The sequence below is a fragment of the Haliaeetus leucocephalus genome, unplaced genomic scaffold (genome assembly GCF_000737465.1).
Source record: "Haliaeetus leucocephalus isolate CR32 unplaced genomic scaffold, Haliaeetus_leucocephalus-4.0 Scaffold906, whole genome shotgun sequence".
Taxonomy (NCBI): Eukaryota; Metazoa; Chordata; class Aves; order Accipitriformes; family Accipitridae; genus Haliaeetus; species Haliaeetus leucocephalus.
The window spans coordinates 4185249-4200627 of NW_010973342.1; the positions used below are offsets into that span (position 1 = coordinate 4185249).

The 15379-nt window shown below is 41.6% G+C and overlaps 1 protein-coding gene across 1 annotated transcript in view; it reads right to left on the minus strand.

The window, feature by feature from the left end:
• The window catches only part of HGFAC (HGF activator), a 42127-nt gene that overhangs the window by 17838 nt on the left and 8910 nt on the right, over positions 1-15379 (minus strand). The window contains exons 4-7 of the mRNA XM_010583514.1: positions 15032-15105; positions 9984-10097; positions 8692-8823; positions 7184-7294 (exon numbers count right to left, since the gene is read on the minus strand). Of these exons, the coding sequence (XP_010581816.1) occupies positions 7184-7294; positions 8692-8823; positions 9984-10097; positions 15032-15105 (431 nt within the window). The remainder of the gene's footprint in view (positions 1-7183; positions 7295-8691; positions 8824-9983; positions 10098-15031; positions 15106-15379) is intronic.

Sequence of the window (15379 nt, forward strand, 5' to 3'; positions counted from 1 at the left end):
TATAAACTCTGCCAGTATTTTCTTATAGCTTAGAAAAGTAATATCCTAGATAAGAGGGAGGAGTCGCTCTTTTTCCATTTCATTTTTCTATTTATAATCTTCAGTTCTAACACAATAGTTACGATTTACAGAGTCATAAATTCAATCAACTAAGTAAGTATATAGAGCTAAAAGGAGCAACATATTTAGGAAATAGGTTGTCAATAGGTAGGGGAAAGAAATTCCAGCAGCAACAAGCAAATCTCAGTGCTATATTCTTTTGACAGGGAAACAACCTGTTGCATGGACTACCTTATGGGATTTTCAAGACTGAGTGCCTAATTCATAGTGATAGCTTCCATTCTTTTGAAAATACCTGTAGGTCCTCATGTATTAAGAGAATGACCCAAGATAAGTCTCTGGACAGGAAAAGAAGCAGACTGTACAGCAATTAATGATGGTCAGTAGATGAGCCATTGCTCTGTAGAGAGCCAGTAATGAGAGGGGCGTCTCTGGAGCACCTGAAACACCCAGTGTGAGCTGGTGGGAGAAAGCAAGCGATGGGAGAGACAAACAATGCAATGGAGATTTCTGCAGTAATCCAAGGGGTGGGTTGAAAGCCTGTGAGCTTCTGTACCACATCTATCACATCTTCCCTTCAACCACCTTCCTAACCGGCAATTATACAGCAAAACAGATTGCATGGATCAAGAGATGTCAGACCCTCCACATTTCAAGAGAAGATGTGCCCTCTATAAAACATAATTAACCAATACCACTGTCATGTCTCAAATAAATAAAAAATAGGATTAAAAACACCTTTATGGCTTTGAATTAACCAGCACCCAATAACTGACACTGCTGCCAAGTCAGGCACTCTATCGTAAGAGTAAGGACTAAACAGCTGCTTCATATTAGCAGCTGCTAATATTAATCGTATTAGTTTATAGTAGGATTACAACAAAGACTTGTCATCTAAAAAGGCACCACTGTAGGAACACAGAAGGCACCACAGAAACCTTAGTGCCCACCAACATCCAGAAAAAGCATTTCTTTGTAAAAATAAAGAAGTCCTCTGTTGATCTCAAAACTACCCCTACCTCTGACTGGAGAAATTTTTGCCTATTTCTTGGTATTTGTCTTATTGCTCAATCTTTATAGAGTTAATCCTTGCTATATGCTATACTGCTAACAGTATAGCTCATTAGCTCTTTCCTCTCTAGCCTACACTTGCTGTAACCTCCATGCAAATGGTGCTCCCTTCTTTGCATTTTTTCTCTATATCAGCCAAGATCTTTATTATGTTTCCTAACTCTATGAAGAAACCTGGAAGATCAGAGTAGCCTCTCTGTTATTGCTCACATCTGTCACCTCCATAAATGACACCTTATAATTACCATTTTACAAAGCCAGAGTTAGCCCTAGTCTCCTCACCGTCCCCTATATGGGCACTATCTTAGTGCAATGAATAAGAGGTGGGTTCTTAGTTGATAATGCCATGCTCGCTCACTCCATCTTCCAATCCTCTCACCATTTATCATTGCAGGTGATAGTCTGCTAGACCTAGTTTTTCTCCATGTAACTCCAGCATTATTTGAATTATTTTGAAATAATTCAAAATCAGATAAAAATCCAACCCACCATTACTATTTCTGCAACGGCACCCACCCTAGGCTTTCTCTTCATTATCCTTGCCTTATTAACCCTTACCCTATCCTCATGCAACCTCCCAAGGGACCCATAAAACTTTACCCCTGCAAAAAACATAGTCCCCTCTCCAAGCCATATCAAACCATAATGATGCTTTTTTATCTGCTATCCTATACATTCTTCCAGAACTGTGGAACCTTATTCTTTTTCATCCTAGTTTTATTACTAATCCCCAATGGTGCATACATGTGAGCAACAAGCAGCATCTCAGCCCCACTTACAAATCCTCTTCAACTCTCAGTAGCAGAACTACTTCTCCAAGCTCAGTGGGGGACTGACTGGTTGAATACTCACTCACCATTGTCAGCCAACTGACCTTGTTATTATACTTCACCCTATTTCTTCTTTTTTTTCCCCCTGGGGTTCTAGAAAATAAGAAGTTAAACACTAATCCAAAAGCATTCTAGTAGATTATAGATAACGTTGGTAAATATAAACCAAAAAGTTAAGACTCATTATCTTCTCACTGTCTTCTTCAGAAGAAAAAGATTTAAAACTTTCTCTCCAGCCTCCAGAGCTGAATTTCCTTTACTAAAGTACCTTTTTTAGTAGAAAACTGCCAACACCTTATTTCAGCAAAACAACCACTAGAAAGGTGGGTTTGCTGTCTTTTTTACTTCTTTTATTACCTCAAACTCCCCCAGTTTAACCCCCAAAGATGTGGCCAAGAGGGTTTTTTTCCTGTATGTAATTATATATTCAGCTATTCTGTCATCTTCCTTTTCTAAAAATCTTCAACCTACTTCTGACATACAACAACACATCTCCTTATATAACCATAAGCCTTCCACAATTAGCATTCCAACTCATACTTTCCTTAAAGATACAGTACCCCTACAACTGCATTACTCATAGCCTAACTAAGAAAAAAAACCGCTAGAAAACATAAAGAGTTTTCAAAAATACCTTCAACAACTTCGTACTTCATCATGACCAAAATACTAGCAAAAACATTATTGCTACCTAAACCTTAATCCAAAGAAAACTCAAAACATATAATCCTCTGCGCAGTCCTCCCAATACTCTCAAACCTACCATCTCCTGTAACCCAGAACCACAGTGACACAAATCCAAACAGGCTTTCCACGTGCTGCTTTCTACCTCTTCATTAGTTTAATCATGAAAAGCACCAAAATCTGCCACAACTCACCCATCCCACTGATTTACTTTATTATGTGGCTACCTTATTTTCACAAACAGTTCCACAAGAACACACCCTGAACTGTCACTGAGCCCTAATACACAAACAGGCCAGAAATAAACCCCAGCTGGCCATCAAGAACAATGTACCACCCAATGATCAAGGTAATTCTAGACCCTAAAAATCCAGTTAAAAGCTCACAAATCATTAAAATACTAGCATTAAACCCCACCTCAATTATCTACATATGACTACCAGTTATTCCTTTGATCAACAGCAACATAACAAAGCCACCTACAGAGACTAAATGTTTCGGGAAAAGGCTTGGCAACTAATTAAACAGAATAAAGATACTCCGCTAACATACCCTCCAATAAATCAAGAATAAACCTAAAAAATACAAATGAGATCCCCAAATTTACTAACAACCCACACCCCAAAACAGTACCAAAGCAATGGTAAAGAGAAGGAAGTGCTGTTACCCAGGCAATGGGGCAAAATATATATCGGTTTCCACTTGAATATCAACTGACACTGACAGTGTGAATGCAATGGTGGGTTTTCAACCACAGAAACCTAAAGGCACCAATCCCTTAAAATAAATCCTACAACTCCTTCCTTCACCCTCCAACTCCCTTTAACATCACATAAATGCTTACTATAATGAATTATCTGTCCTTCAGCCAAATAGCTCCTCCTCTTTCTTTAGCTGTGTGTCCCTCTGTAGTCACCCAACATCTCTACCATGGCTCCTCTCTGTCCAAAGAAACATGAAATGTCAAGTAATTTTACGATTACATATTTATAACTGTTTGTCATAAGTTATCACCTTCAATGAAGCTAAGTATTTCTGAAGTTAAACATCATCTTCCAGAAAATACCCTCTCCACTCCCTGTACCAACCGGGGCCAGAGATAAAATATCACATCCTTCTCAGGTTTCACTTCTTCCTCACATTTATCACTGCCAAAGTGGCTGGGTCTGGGCCCTTTTTGTAACTTTCTCTGTACAATAAGACAACTATTGCTACTCACGGTTGGATAATCAATTCTGAATCTTCACCTAAAGCCTGGATTCAGAGCTCTCCCAGAAAGAACTCCGTCTCCAAAGCGAATGCAACTATTCTGTTAACAGAAAATCCTTATTTCTGAAAAAAAGTGCATATTTAAGGGAAAGTATTATGAATTAAACTTAATTAAAAATGGATCCTTGAACAAATTTAAACAGCATCTGTTTGGGGAGGGGTTTGCTGGTGACATATCTCATTTCCTTTGAAATTAAACTTCACTGAAATCTTATGCATATAAACCGTATTAGAACACTTTTTAAAATGGCAGTTCTTTCTTTAGTACTGAAGGTTTCTTCTTTAAGGGTTAGAAAGTAATGTATTACCACAAAGAATAGAGAGCTATATTAGAAACTGTCTTTTATATATCGATCTCTTTTGTTATAGGTATCACCTATGTTACATTTATCACCGCCCATATTTTTTTTGTCAGCTCATAATTTGCCAGTAGCTGCATGGCCATTATGATAATGGCTTGGCAATATAAATATACATATATATATAATGATTGTTTGCAGGAGAACTTTAAGACCAGTGAAAAGATTATTTTTGATTACTGACGGGGACCCCGTAATCCAAAAAAAGAAACAACTAATGGACATATAAATAGGTATCTGTAAAATCACAAAAGTTATGATTATTCTTTGTTACTCACTGTTCAAGGGGGTGAAATAAAATTACCAGGCAGTAGTTTTTAAGCTAACAATAGAAAATACAAAAGATACATCATATCTATTTAAATTCTGGAACTTCTTGACACGGCATACTGTGAAAGGGAAAAGCATAGAGGAGTTCTAAAGAGTTTAGACATTCATGGAAAACAGGTAAAGGTCTATCAAATATGATGATCCAGCTGCCTGCTGAGAATATCCTCAACCAGAAGTATTTCTCAGTAATTTCCTGCTACTTACATTATTCCTCAGTCACCCTCTACTTTGCCAGTGCTTGAGTCACAGTAGTACTTAGAGTTGTGATCTGACAATGGCAATTCGGTTATTAATATTTGTGAGTGTGACGTCAAGACAAATTAGCTGGTTTTCCATTAGAAACATATGAAGACTGGTTACTCTTTGTAAAAGTCAAAGGTAGAGGACATCAGAAAGACCTCAAACATATCACAGCCCAATGGGGTACTTATTGTTTAGTAAACTGATTGTTTTCTTTCTTTTTTTTTTTTAAAAAGAAGACATTTTTGCATCACATCTTGGGTTTAAGGTTGCCTCTATAAATGAATAATTTAGAATAAAGTACATTTTGGACACACTGTAACTTTCTCTGAATCAACCATTATAACCATAGACTATTCAGATTGAAGGGTAACCTCACAATTCAGTCCTGTTAGACAAGGGAAACTATACAAGCCAGTAAAAAGGGAAACTATACAAGACAGTGAAAGGAAAACAACAAAAAAAAGCCAGCTGTGCTCACAGCATCAAATTGAAGGGTTGAAGAAAAAATTAATCCAACATATATTTAAAAATCAGTTCTACGTGCTCTGAGAGCACAAGCTCCCGGTACTTTCATCAGAATGCCATTGCCCTTGTGTGATGATGCTACCAGGTCTATAGACCCCAGCACTAATTTATTTGCACTAGTTCAGAATGACTAAATCCTGGCAATGAGGTTTTTTCATTTTTAAACTTGCTTGCAAGGCCCTGACACATAAATACAATCCTTCAGTTCCCGTTTTGTGTGGGGGTGTTAGGCAGCTGAACACAGATGGATTGTAAGCATCTAAAGCCATTTGTTTAGCAAACCAAATGTTTGCTTTATTATTTTCAAGTAATCAAAGAACACCTGCTTATTTCTTGTTCTAAGCCAGTCAGACAGAAACCAATATTACAGCTATAACACTGTCATCCCGATACTTATAATCCAGGCTGCGCTGGGTGGATGTTTATGCACAGCGTTGCTGCTTTGGAAGCTGATAACGGAATAGGAATTTGAAAAACAGTTTCACGTGAAGATGAGCAGCGCGCAGTCCTCCCCGAGACACCAGGTCACTCGTACGCTGTGCACACACAGCCCTGCACCCGGATCCATGCAGCAGCATTCCCAAAGCCTGGGACAAATATCCCTAGGGCAACTAAAGGACAAAAAAACAGAGCTACAATATCACCCCTTATGAAGGACTTGGAATAGTCACAAGCCTATTTTGCGCGATTCATTGGGTACCTGGTGAGTGAAGTTTCAGGATCAGTTCATACACCATTCAATTTGCCAATTCACTCCTGCTATTTGTTATTCCAGCTGTACTGCTGTTCTCCCAAATGGATTTTTTTTTTCCCTAGTTTGAGTAGATGGCTACACCATTTGTTAACCATCAGAATAATAAAAAAGAATACCAGATACCAATTCCAGTGTTCACTACCACAGTTTTTTACCCCACCACCCATTTGGACAACTAGTTGCCCACCATAGCTACCAGGAGTCTTGTCTTCAATTTTGATGAGCCTTGGGATTTATGTATTCAGAAGGACATAGCCAGTGAGTTGATGGGATCACAGGCTTGTATGACTGAAGGTCTATTATAATTTATGCCCAAAGCCTGCTGTATTTGAAAAGCAGCCACTGATATAACTTGAGGATTTAGCATGCAAGTAAATTTTACAAGCAGATTTAACCCCTACAGTGAGAAATGTTAAGTCTTCTGGAGGAAAATTGTATCAAAAACTATGTAGCATCTAATAAGAAGCAACACAGAACTAACATGTAGGCACCAAAAAGCAAATTTTTCTGTCCTGACCCACCAGTGCAAGTAAGGATTTTTAGATAAGCTGTACTGGGCTAAATGTACTATTAATTTAAAATACAAGAAAACCCAAAGAAAGGGTGTGCATTTTACCTTTGTCTACTTCCCACAATAATCTAGTGCTACCAAATACAGTCAGCTGCTAGATTTTGTCAGACCATAAATCCCTCCCTTATGAGGGATGCATGGATCTGTGGGGAAGCGTTCGGACTAGAGTACAGCTCTGTGACTGATCCTGCAACAGGGAAGCATGCACTTATTTGACGGGCCTGAGTAATTGGATTAAAATTTCTGTGTTTAATTTTCCATAGAGTTAAGGACATGAACAAATATTTTTAGAATCAGGGTCTTGGTGGTGAAGAGTGTGCTGTGTTTTACACTGGAAGAATATATTAAACACTTCCTCTGTGTGACTCTTGAGTTATTACAAGAAATGTCTGCAAAGGCAGAATACAATACAGACGCAAAAAACACCAGCTTCACACCCAGATGAAAACTCCAAATTGCCTGCCCACTAGTAGGTTGTTATACTTACCAATATTGCAGTACTTCCCCGCATAACTTCCTTTGCAATCGCATACTATTTTCCCACTGAAAGTAACCATTTTACATTCTCCACCATTCATGCAAGGATCATGAACACAACCTACAAGCAGAAACCAATGATCAAACCAAAGGTACAAACTATTCAAGAGATTCAGTCCATTTTAACTTACTTTAGTACACCTTCTCTGTGCATATGCATTTTGGGGAAGTTTTTCCTTTTTTGCTCATCTCAGACCTACACTTGATATAAATTAAAGGAAACTCTACTGATTTCTGCCCACTGAAGTCTGTCTCATTGTTTTCACTTTTATTGGACAATGTCAGCCTAGCTATTGACAAATATTATCAATGAACAACAGGTAAAATGGGGGTGGTGATTATTATTACTAGTGGTGATGGTGATGGCATTAGCACTTCTTTCTGTAAAGAGGGTTCTGCCAATTCCAAGTTTGCCACTGAGCTGCATTAAAATTTATAACGTATCTAGCAGGGAGCTCAGTTAAATATTTAGGATCTGTGACTGGGAAGTATCAAGTCCTATCAAATTTCCCAATTCTCCCATGGACTTCCAATGTCCTAGTAAGCCACCGACTCTCCATGCTTTAGTTTCCAGTTCTGTAAGGTGGGAATAAAAGCACCTACCTATTTCAAAGGGCTTTTATAAAGCTTACTTAGTACTGTAAGTTACTTGGGAGTCTGGGCAGGGTAAAAGTCAGCCAGACTGAATAACAGAATAGCCGTACCAGAGCACACGTATAGAGGAGGCATACAGTTTGCTTCCCACCATCTCTCCCTCCATAAAGGAGGTGCTGTGCTGGCTTCATCAGGCAAGTGACGACCCAAAGCGCATGCCCTGCAGCTAGCTGGCCAGCTGTGTCAGGCACCTGGCAGCCCCAAAACAAGGAGGAGGCTTCATAACATAAGCATCACTGCAGCCAGGAATGGGTATGTCGGGCCAAAAACTATGGGGACTCTGGGGTCAATGCAGGGCATATGGGATCCTGGAGGTGGGTAGAGTTTACATGCTGGCAACTCAAGAGTGGGATAGCCTTGGGAAGAAAACCCAGAGCTGAAACAGCAATATGAAATTATTGTAGGTGTGCAGGGGAAGAGTAGAGGAGGGTGTGCCTCTCAGGCATGTTACAGTTTCAGAGGAGAAATTTTACCACCTCTACTGTATAATCTGTTGCATATTCTTACATGCTGCAGTTCAGGATTGCATCCCTCTCAAAGAAAACACTAAGATGTGTCCCTAAAATTCAGCTTAATGCATATAATTGCTTCCTCAAATAAATACGGACACATTGAAATGATCTCCTGGGTCAGCATTACTGCTCATACATGGAAAGGCAAGCTAAGATATTCTCTTTTGGGGAGGGTACATGAGCTGCAAGAGCAGCATTACTGTGTATAACACCGCTCAGGCTTTGATATCCTTACTGTCCTTTATCCCCACTGCATGCAGGCCAATAGCTGTAATACAAAATAGTGCCTTACTTTTGTGTTCGACGCTCCTGCACTCGATCTGACCGTTCACACACATGCACTGCTCCACAGCTCCTTGTTGGACTCTTGACCAGCTCATGCCCACATCAAAGAACTCATAGAGACTGTTGTCAAAACATTTATCTGAAACATATTTTAAAAAACAACACAAGCTTTCTGAGGTTATTTCTTGCAAGGCATGGCACCACAGTCTCCATCATTGCCTGCTCATCCCTTTTTTCCTGTTGAGCAGATACATGTTTGTTGACAGTGGTTCTCAAGTAAGCAAGCCTCCATAGTGTGGAGGCACTAAGCCGCTCTCACAGCAGCTCCAAGGCCCTTGAGGCAGAGGTGGCTTTCTCTTCAAGCCCTGTAAGCACAACAGCATCACCACTACTTAAGCCCTTCCATAAGTTCATTCAGCAAACACAAAAAATCAAATCATCAGTGGTATATACTTCTGTCTGTCCCACTGTACTGCATCATCCACAGATGATGGGCTGTGTTAGAGACAGTGGAGCATGAGGACTGAAAAAGGCTTCTTTGCTTCTTGTTGGGAGAGAAGTCTAGAGCTTCAGGGAACATGGTTTAGTGGTGGACTTGGTAGTGTTAGGTTAATGGTGGGACTCAATGACCTTAAGGGTCTTTTCCAACCTAAATGATTCTATGAAAAGCCTTCATTAAACAACAGCAAACACAACTGAAAACCCTAGGTGTAAAAGCCTAGTTCCTTGCTTGATGTGCGGTAAATTGGGAGTGACACCACTATAAAACTGGAAAAATAACCCAGGCAAAGCCTTTTGGCTTGACTCTTCTCCTTTGAAAATTACTACCCTGAAGGTGGAGGAGCTGCCCAGGTGCAAAGCTGACATCACAGGAAAAGTCATAATAGACCCATGTGTGCATATACATAAGGGGTAAGGCGTCACCTGAAATTTTGTTGCTTTTTCATGTCTCTCTGCCCTACCTACTAGATGATATTAGTAATTTCCAAACATGCAAGGGATATTTAAACCTTAAAAACAGCAAAGGGAGGGGAAGAGGCTCTTTGTGTTTCCCACAGCCTAATACCTCACTGGCTCAGAGCATGCTTGGATTTATAATTGTATAATCAAGCTATTTTCAGCTGGCCTGTCAGCAATGGATTGTCTGTCATAACCACTTGGAAACCCGCCTACACAAATATTCATGCTGCAGTGGTCTCTCCCATCACAACAGCACTACCTTTTCATTAAGCGAACATTAACGAACTCTACTTACTGCTCGTACTTCATGTTGTAACACTCATGGAAGAAGGTACTTACTCATCTGACAGTCCTCGCCCGTGAATTCCTCGGGACAGGTACAGTGGTACATCCTATGGCCATGAGCTAAAGAACAGGTCCCTCCATTTTGGCAAGGGTTGTTTGCACAGTGATCTAGACAGGCCACATAAGAAGTTGTTGTTAATAGCTGCCAAATAAGCCATGCTTTGTTGTGTTAGGCGTCAGCTTGGTTACATGAACCATTCTGGTTCAATGCATGGTGGTTTTAATATCATCTATTAACCTAAAACAAAGTTTCTCCAACCAATTTACATTGGGTTTGTTTCCAGCTGTATAGGAGCTATATTTATCCAGCTTTTAAAAACCGTATAGAAAATCACTGAGCTGAACCTCCTCCCCCAGAGTAACTTGTCCGAAAGTGGTAGGTCCAGGCACGCATGTAGTTAGTTGCCAGAGCTGCCGCTGTGGCGAGGAAGAAGATGGGGCAAATGCCCACAAGATGGAGCTGTGCCTTTACACTGGGGAGGGAAGGCTGCAGCTCTGCCTCTGCCCGGATTACTGCCCTGCATGCTTAGCATTTCAATATCAATGACCGGGATTATGCATCTCTCTTTCAAATTGCACAAAGGACAACCCTCGACAGAAGAATTTGCCATGGATTTTTGGATTATGTCTAAAACTAATGGACAGCTGGAACAAGGGAAAAAAACGTAAAGCAAAACAAGGGCACATCCAAGTAAATCAGGCCAAGCAATATTAAACTGGACCAGCCTAGTATATCTCTGTTTTCTAAAGAATTTTCTAAATCATGGGAAAATATGGTGGGAGAGGAGGGGATGTGCCAGGACAACCCTCTTAACTCCTGCAACAGAAGCTTTACGTGACAATGTGCAATGCAAAAGTTGTAACAGTCTTGCTGGCCAGGCAACATTCCTGATTTCAGGCAGTGTCGAGGGAGTTATCTCCCCTGAAGTTAACCAACATCAGTGTTTTACACCTGCTGCAGAGACGGCCCAACAGCTTGTCTGCATTTGAATCTTCTTTTTTAATGCTGGTCAAACTCTGCGAGGGCAGCTGTAGAGCTACTCAATCCAGGTGGTGCTTCAGCTAGAGAGTACGGTCCTAAGCATGGGATGCGACATATAGAAACATAGGCACACACATACAGGGCTGAAGCGAAGCATGAAAGGTACATCTGGAAATTTGCTACAGCAGTGTAAATGTGAGGTTCCCCTGCACGGATCAAAATATTTACTTCAGAATAGAGTGGTGTAATTGATATCAGAGAGCAGGTCTGGGTGTATTCACTGGTAGTTTCACTCCATGATAACATCAAGTGAGAGCAAGTAAAGGCAGTGATGTTCCTACTGTTCCTGCTGTTCAATAGTTATGAAACTTTTAGTGGTGTAATATTTCCTCAAAGGAAAATCCGGCATTTCCTTTTCCCATCAAACCAAACCATGACTTGTTCTCCAAGCCACCTTCTGGTGCAGTGGTGCTTGAGTTATTTTTTGTACCCTCGTTAAATCTGCAAAAAGGACTTCCAGTCTATTTCTTTCCAGTCGGAGTGCCTCACTACATCCCATCCACCACTCCAGTCTGACCTCCCTGGGGTGTTCTGCATCCCTCCTCGCCTTTCCTGGAGTCCAGGAACAACTTCCACTCATAAGCACATGGATCTCTGCAGGGAATCCTGCCCACCATTAACTATCCATTAACTGGGGAGTGCCAAGTCCCTGCCTGCTCAGCCAATGTCTAAAGCCACCCAGCAGTATCTCCCCACCCTGATGGGTAAAACACTCCCTGCTTGCTAGCAATCACCTTGACTTCAGCTTCACCTCTCTGAGGCTCTGCTGAAAGAGCAGTAGCCTTGTCTTGCGTTTCTACCCATATGTTCCCACAAAAGAAGGAAGGCCTTTTTGTTTCTGCCACCCACCTTTCCCAGAACTGGAACTGTTCTTCCCCAGAGCCTCTTTTGGGATGATGCCTCTTCCTCCTGCCTGCACAGCCCACACCACTCTACTTCTTCCTTCCGTATTGGTCCAAACGTCTCAAAAAACCTCACCGTCTGGTACTTTTTTCCCCAAGTCTGAGTCTCCCTGGGGGTTTGGTCATTCGTCCAAGATTTCCAGACATTCAGAGCAGTAGTCCTAACAGACTGCCCAAGATCTGGAGGTCCCACATGTAGGCACATTGCACTTTTGTGCATATATATGTACGTACATACGAGCTACACGTTCGCAGCCCAGTTGGCCCATATGTATGAAGGGATCACATCAGGCACATGCTACACGCAGTCCACAGAGATCCCCTGGGCAGGAGTGGAGGATCCTCTGGAAACCTGAAGGCAGAAATAAAGCTCCAACTGATTTAGGGGAGGTCTGAACAAGCGCCTTGGATGTTGTTACGGTGAGCTCTGGCTCTGTACAGTGCAGTACTACCATCTCCCTCCATCAGAGCCTTCATACCTGAGCTTCATTTCATCCTGAACATAAACACTTTTTGTTTAAACTTTCTCTTGAAGTTGGCAGATGTATTTTGCTGGATCAATGCCTCCAACACTTGCTTAGCACTAATTTCTAAGCAGCTCCAGTGGTTTCAAGTCTACTCCCATGTACACATGGTATTCTTGGCCTGGAGAGAGTTTGTGCTTCAGGCTTCACTTTCAAGCAGGTCCTTCCCTACCCTGGTTCACACACTCCTCACCTATCTCTCATGGCCAAAGGATACTCTCTCTCCCCAAAATTTCATTTTTTCATGTTTTTCAAGTGTCTATAAAGTGGTTGAGATTCCCCAAAACATTTCATATTTTAGTGGATTTTTTTCACAACAAAATCATATATTTTCCACATCTTAAAGCTCAGCATTATTCAGTTTGACTGCTTCTTTCTTCCCAGCTATCTTCCCCAGCAGGCGAACTTTCCTCCTGTTTGCTTGAAGTTCCCTTCAGCCTTTATGCAGCTCCTTCCTTTCACCCTCACCATAAACCTTTTCTCTTTAAGCTACAGCTGGTGATCTGTCAAACATTTTCCAAGTCCAAATACAGTGCTTGCTACTTAAAAAAAAGTAGACTTATGTTTATAATTAACAGCTAAAGAGCTTTTATTTAATTTCACAAAATTCTTAATGCTTCCAGAAATAAAGTCTGTTCTTTGCAACAGCCAGCAGTGATCTTTTCCAGCTACCCCATCCTTTCTTTTCTTTCCTTTCCTCTCTCACACATATAACTCTTCTTTTTTCTGGAGAAAAAACAGTAGCCAGGGCAAGCCCTCACTGGTGTGAAGGTATATTGACAGACATACCCCTCAGCGAGGGGCAGGCAGACAAAGGCGGCTTTCTTGTTGCAAACCACCTTATCTAACACTGTCGTGGGCAACAGGCAAAAATGAACCAGCAAGCTCAAAAAAGACTTGGGGGAACCCAGCTCTCTGCGGAGATGGCTGCACGTGGGGCTGGCAGGGCAATGGCAATGGGCAGATTGAGGGACAAAGGTGGCACAAAGCACCCCCAGAAATGCACTGCTAGGCTTGGAGAGCTCCTTCTTCAGCTACTGGAAAAAGCCTCTTTGAGTCAGCCAGCCACCACCGTGACAGTCAGTGTTTCACCGGAGGATTAAAGCAGTCATGAGTTACAGCTTCCAACATTTTAAGCTCTGGGAGGGCACTCATGAATAAGTTAGTGCAGCCCTCATAGCCTGACTCTTGTAAGCATGAACTGTCTATAAAGTCTACGTTCGTGTCTGACATACTTGCATTACAAAGGCACATACATTGCTGCTTGTTTTGGGGTTAGGTCATTTGTCTCTGATCTACTGTTAATCTGCTTTAAAGCCAGGCTGGAAAATAATTTAAAGTTGTTAAGTTTAAAATGATGATGCTATTCACTGCTTAATTTTAGACTGTCAGCATGATTCAGCTAACGTTGGCTTTTCGAGCGCTCCGGTAGATTGCAATCAGCTTGGCGATGAGAATCCTGACACTGCGGAGAACTCCCTGCAAGGGGATGGTGGAAAATGACCTTTGTTTGAAAGTAGGAAGCAAACATCTAAGGGCATCTGTTTGTATCCCGCAGACTAAACAAGACAGGTCACATTTGAAAGTAGTGAGATGGAGAAGAGAGGAACTCGATCAGCATTTAGACACAGATCCAAAAAAAACCTCAGGGGCGTCAAGACTGATCAGTGCAACACCTGATATTTCAATGCTGGTCTGCTGCTGTATGAATTGAGAATTAGATATATACATTCCTTACAAACTGAGATTCCCCAGCATCCAGCTCATGAAACATGGAGCTGGGGAGACTGAGACAAGCAAGGGCCAGCCCCTGAGGCTCTGCTGAGGACAGGGATGCATGTTCCCCACTGAACTGCTTGGGACGTGGTGCTTTCACCCAGTGTGTCAGTTGAAGTGACTTATCTAGAAAGGAAAGTTTGCCGCAGACCTTGGCTTCCCGTTTTAGACAGACTTTCGCAATGAGACGATTGTAGCACTGGAGTGTGGTGACCACAAGAAGCCGTAGCACTGCTCAGCTAAGTAACCCTTTCATTGTCCCTCAGTACTCCTGTCCTCTTGTCTTCTCTGACACAGCCTAAAGCCCAAGGAAGTCTGGTTTTGGAGGCCTGCTCTTTACCCTGAGATCTCCAGAAAGGACAGCCAGAAGTGATGGCTGTGTGTTGTACAGGGTGTGAAATATTTCTGTGCCTTCTAAAAAATTAACTGGTGAAACAGACAGAAAATGTAGCTGACTAAATGAAGGGAAAAGTAAAAGGCACATCCAAGCCGTGAGGGGGGAAGATGAACACCTCTGTGCTTGGCTCCAGCAGGAGTTCAGATTTCCATGCTGGCGTTACGATAATTTCTCTCCACAACCTCAAGTTAGTCAACAGAGAGTGAACTAAAGACTGTGTGATAGTCACAATCTAATGCTATAATTATGCAGAGTCACAGAGAGATCCCAGAAGCAGTTAATGTGAAGGCTTGCTCTGTGTACACCAAATAAAAGTAGCACTGAAGGCACCGTCCTTCCTTACTGCAGGTGGCAAAGTAGGAGCCAGGTATCTGGAGCAACTCAGCAACGGCTTGCCTTACCTGAGTGGTCTTCGGGCAACGAAGCGCAGTGTCCCCATCTCCTGTCCCTGTCATAGTTATGTGTTGTTGAACACCTGAAAAGAATGAAAGGTGCAGTTTAGTGCAGCTTTAAACAACCTGGATGTTTGCACTGAAACTATATGGCCTTCACACTTTGGCAACCTGGCAATTCATAGGTTTTTTTCTAATTAGCATCTGTTTCGTTCAAATTCTCTTAAGACCAGAGGAAACATACACTTTCTTTTGTTAAAGATGTTCTGCCCCATTTCTCTCAAACAAAATACAGATTAAGAATGAGATGTGGAAGCAGGACCTGAGATCTCCAATGAATCCTCCAGAAAAACCCAA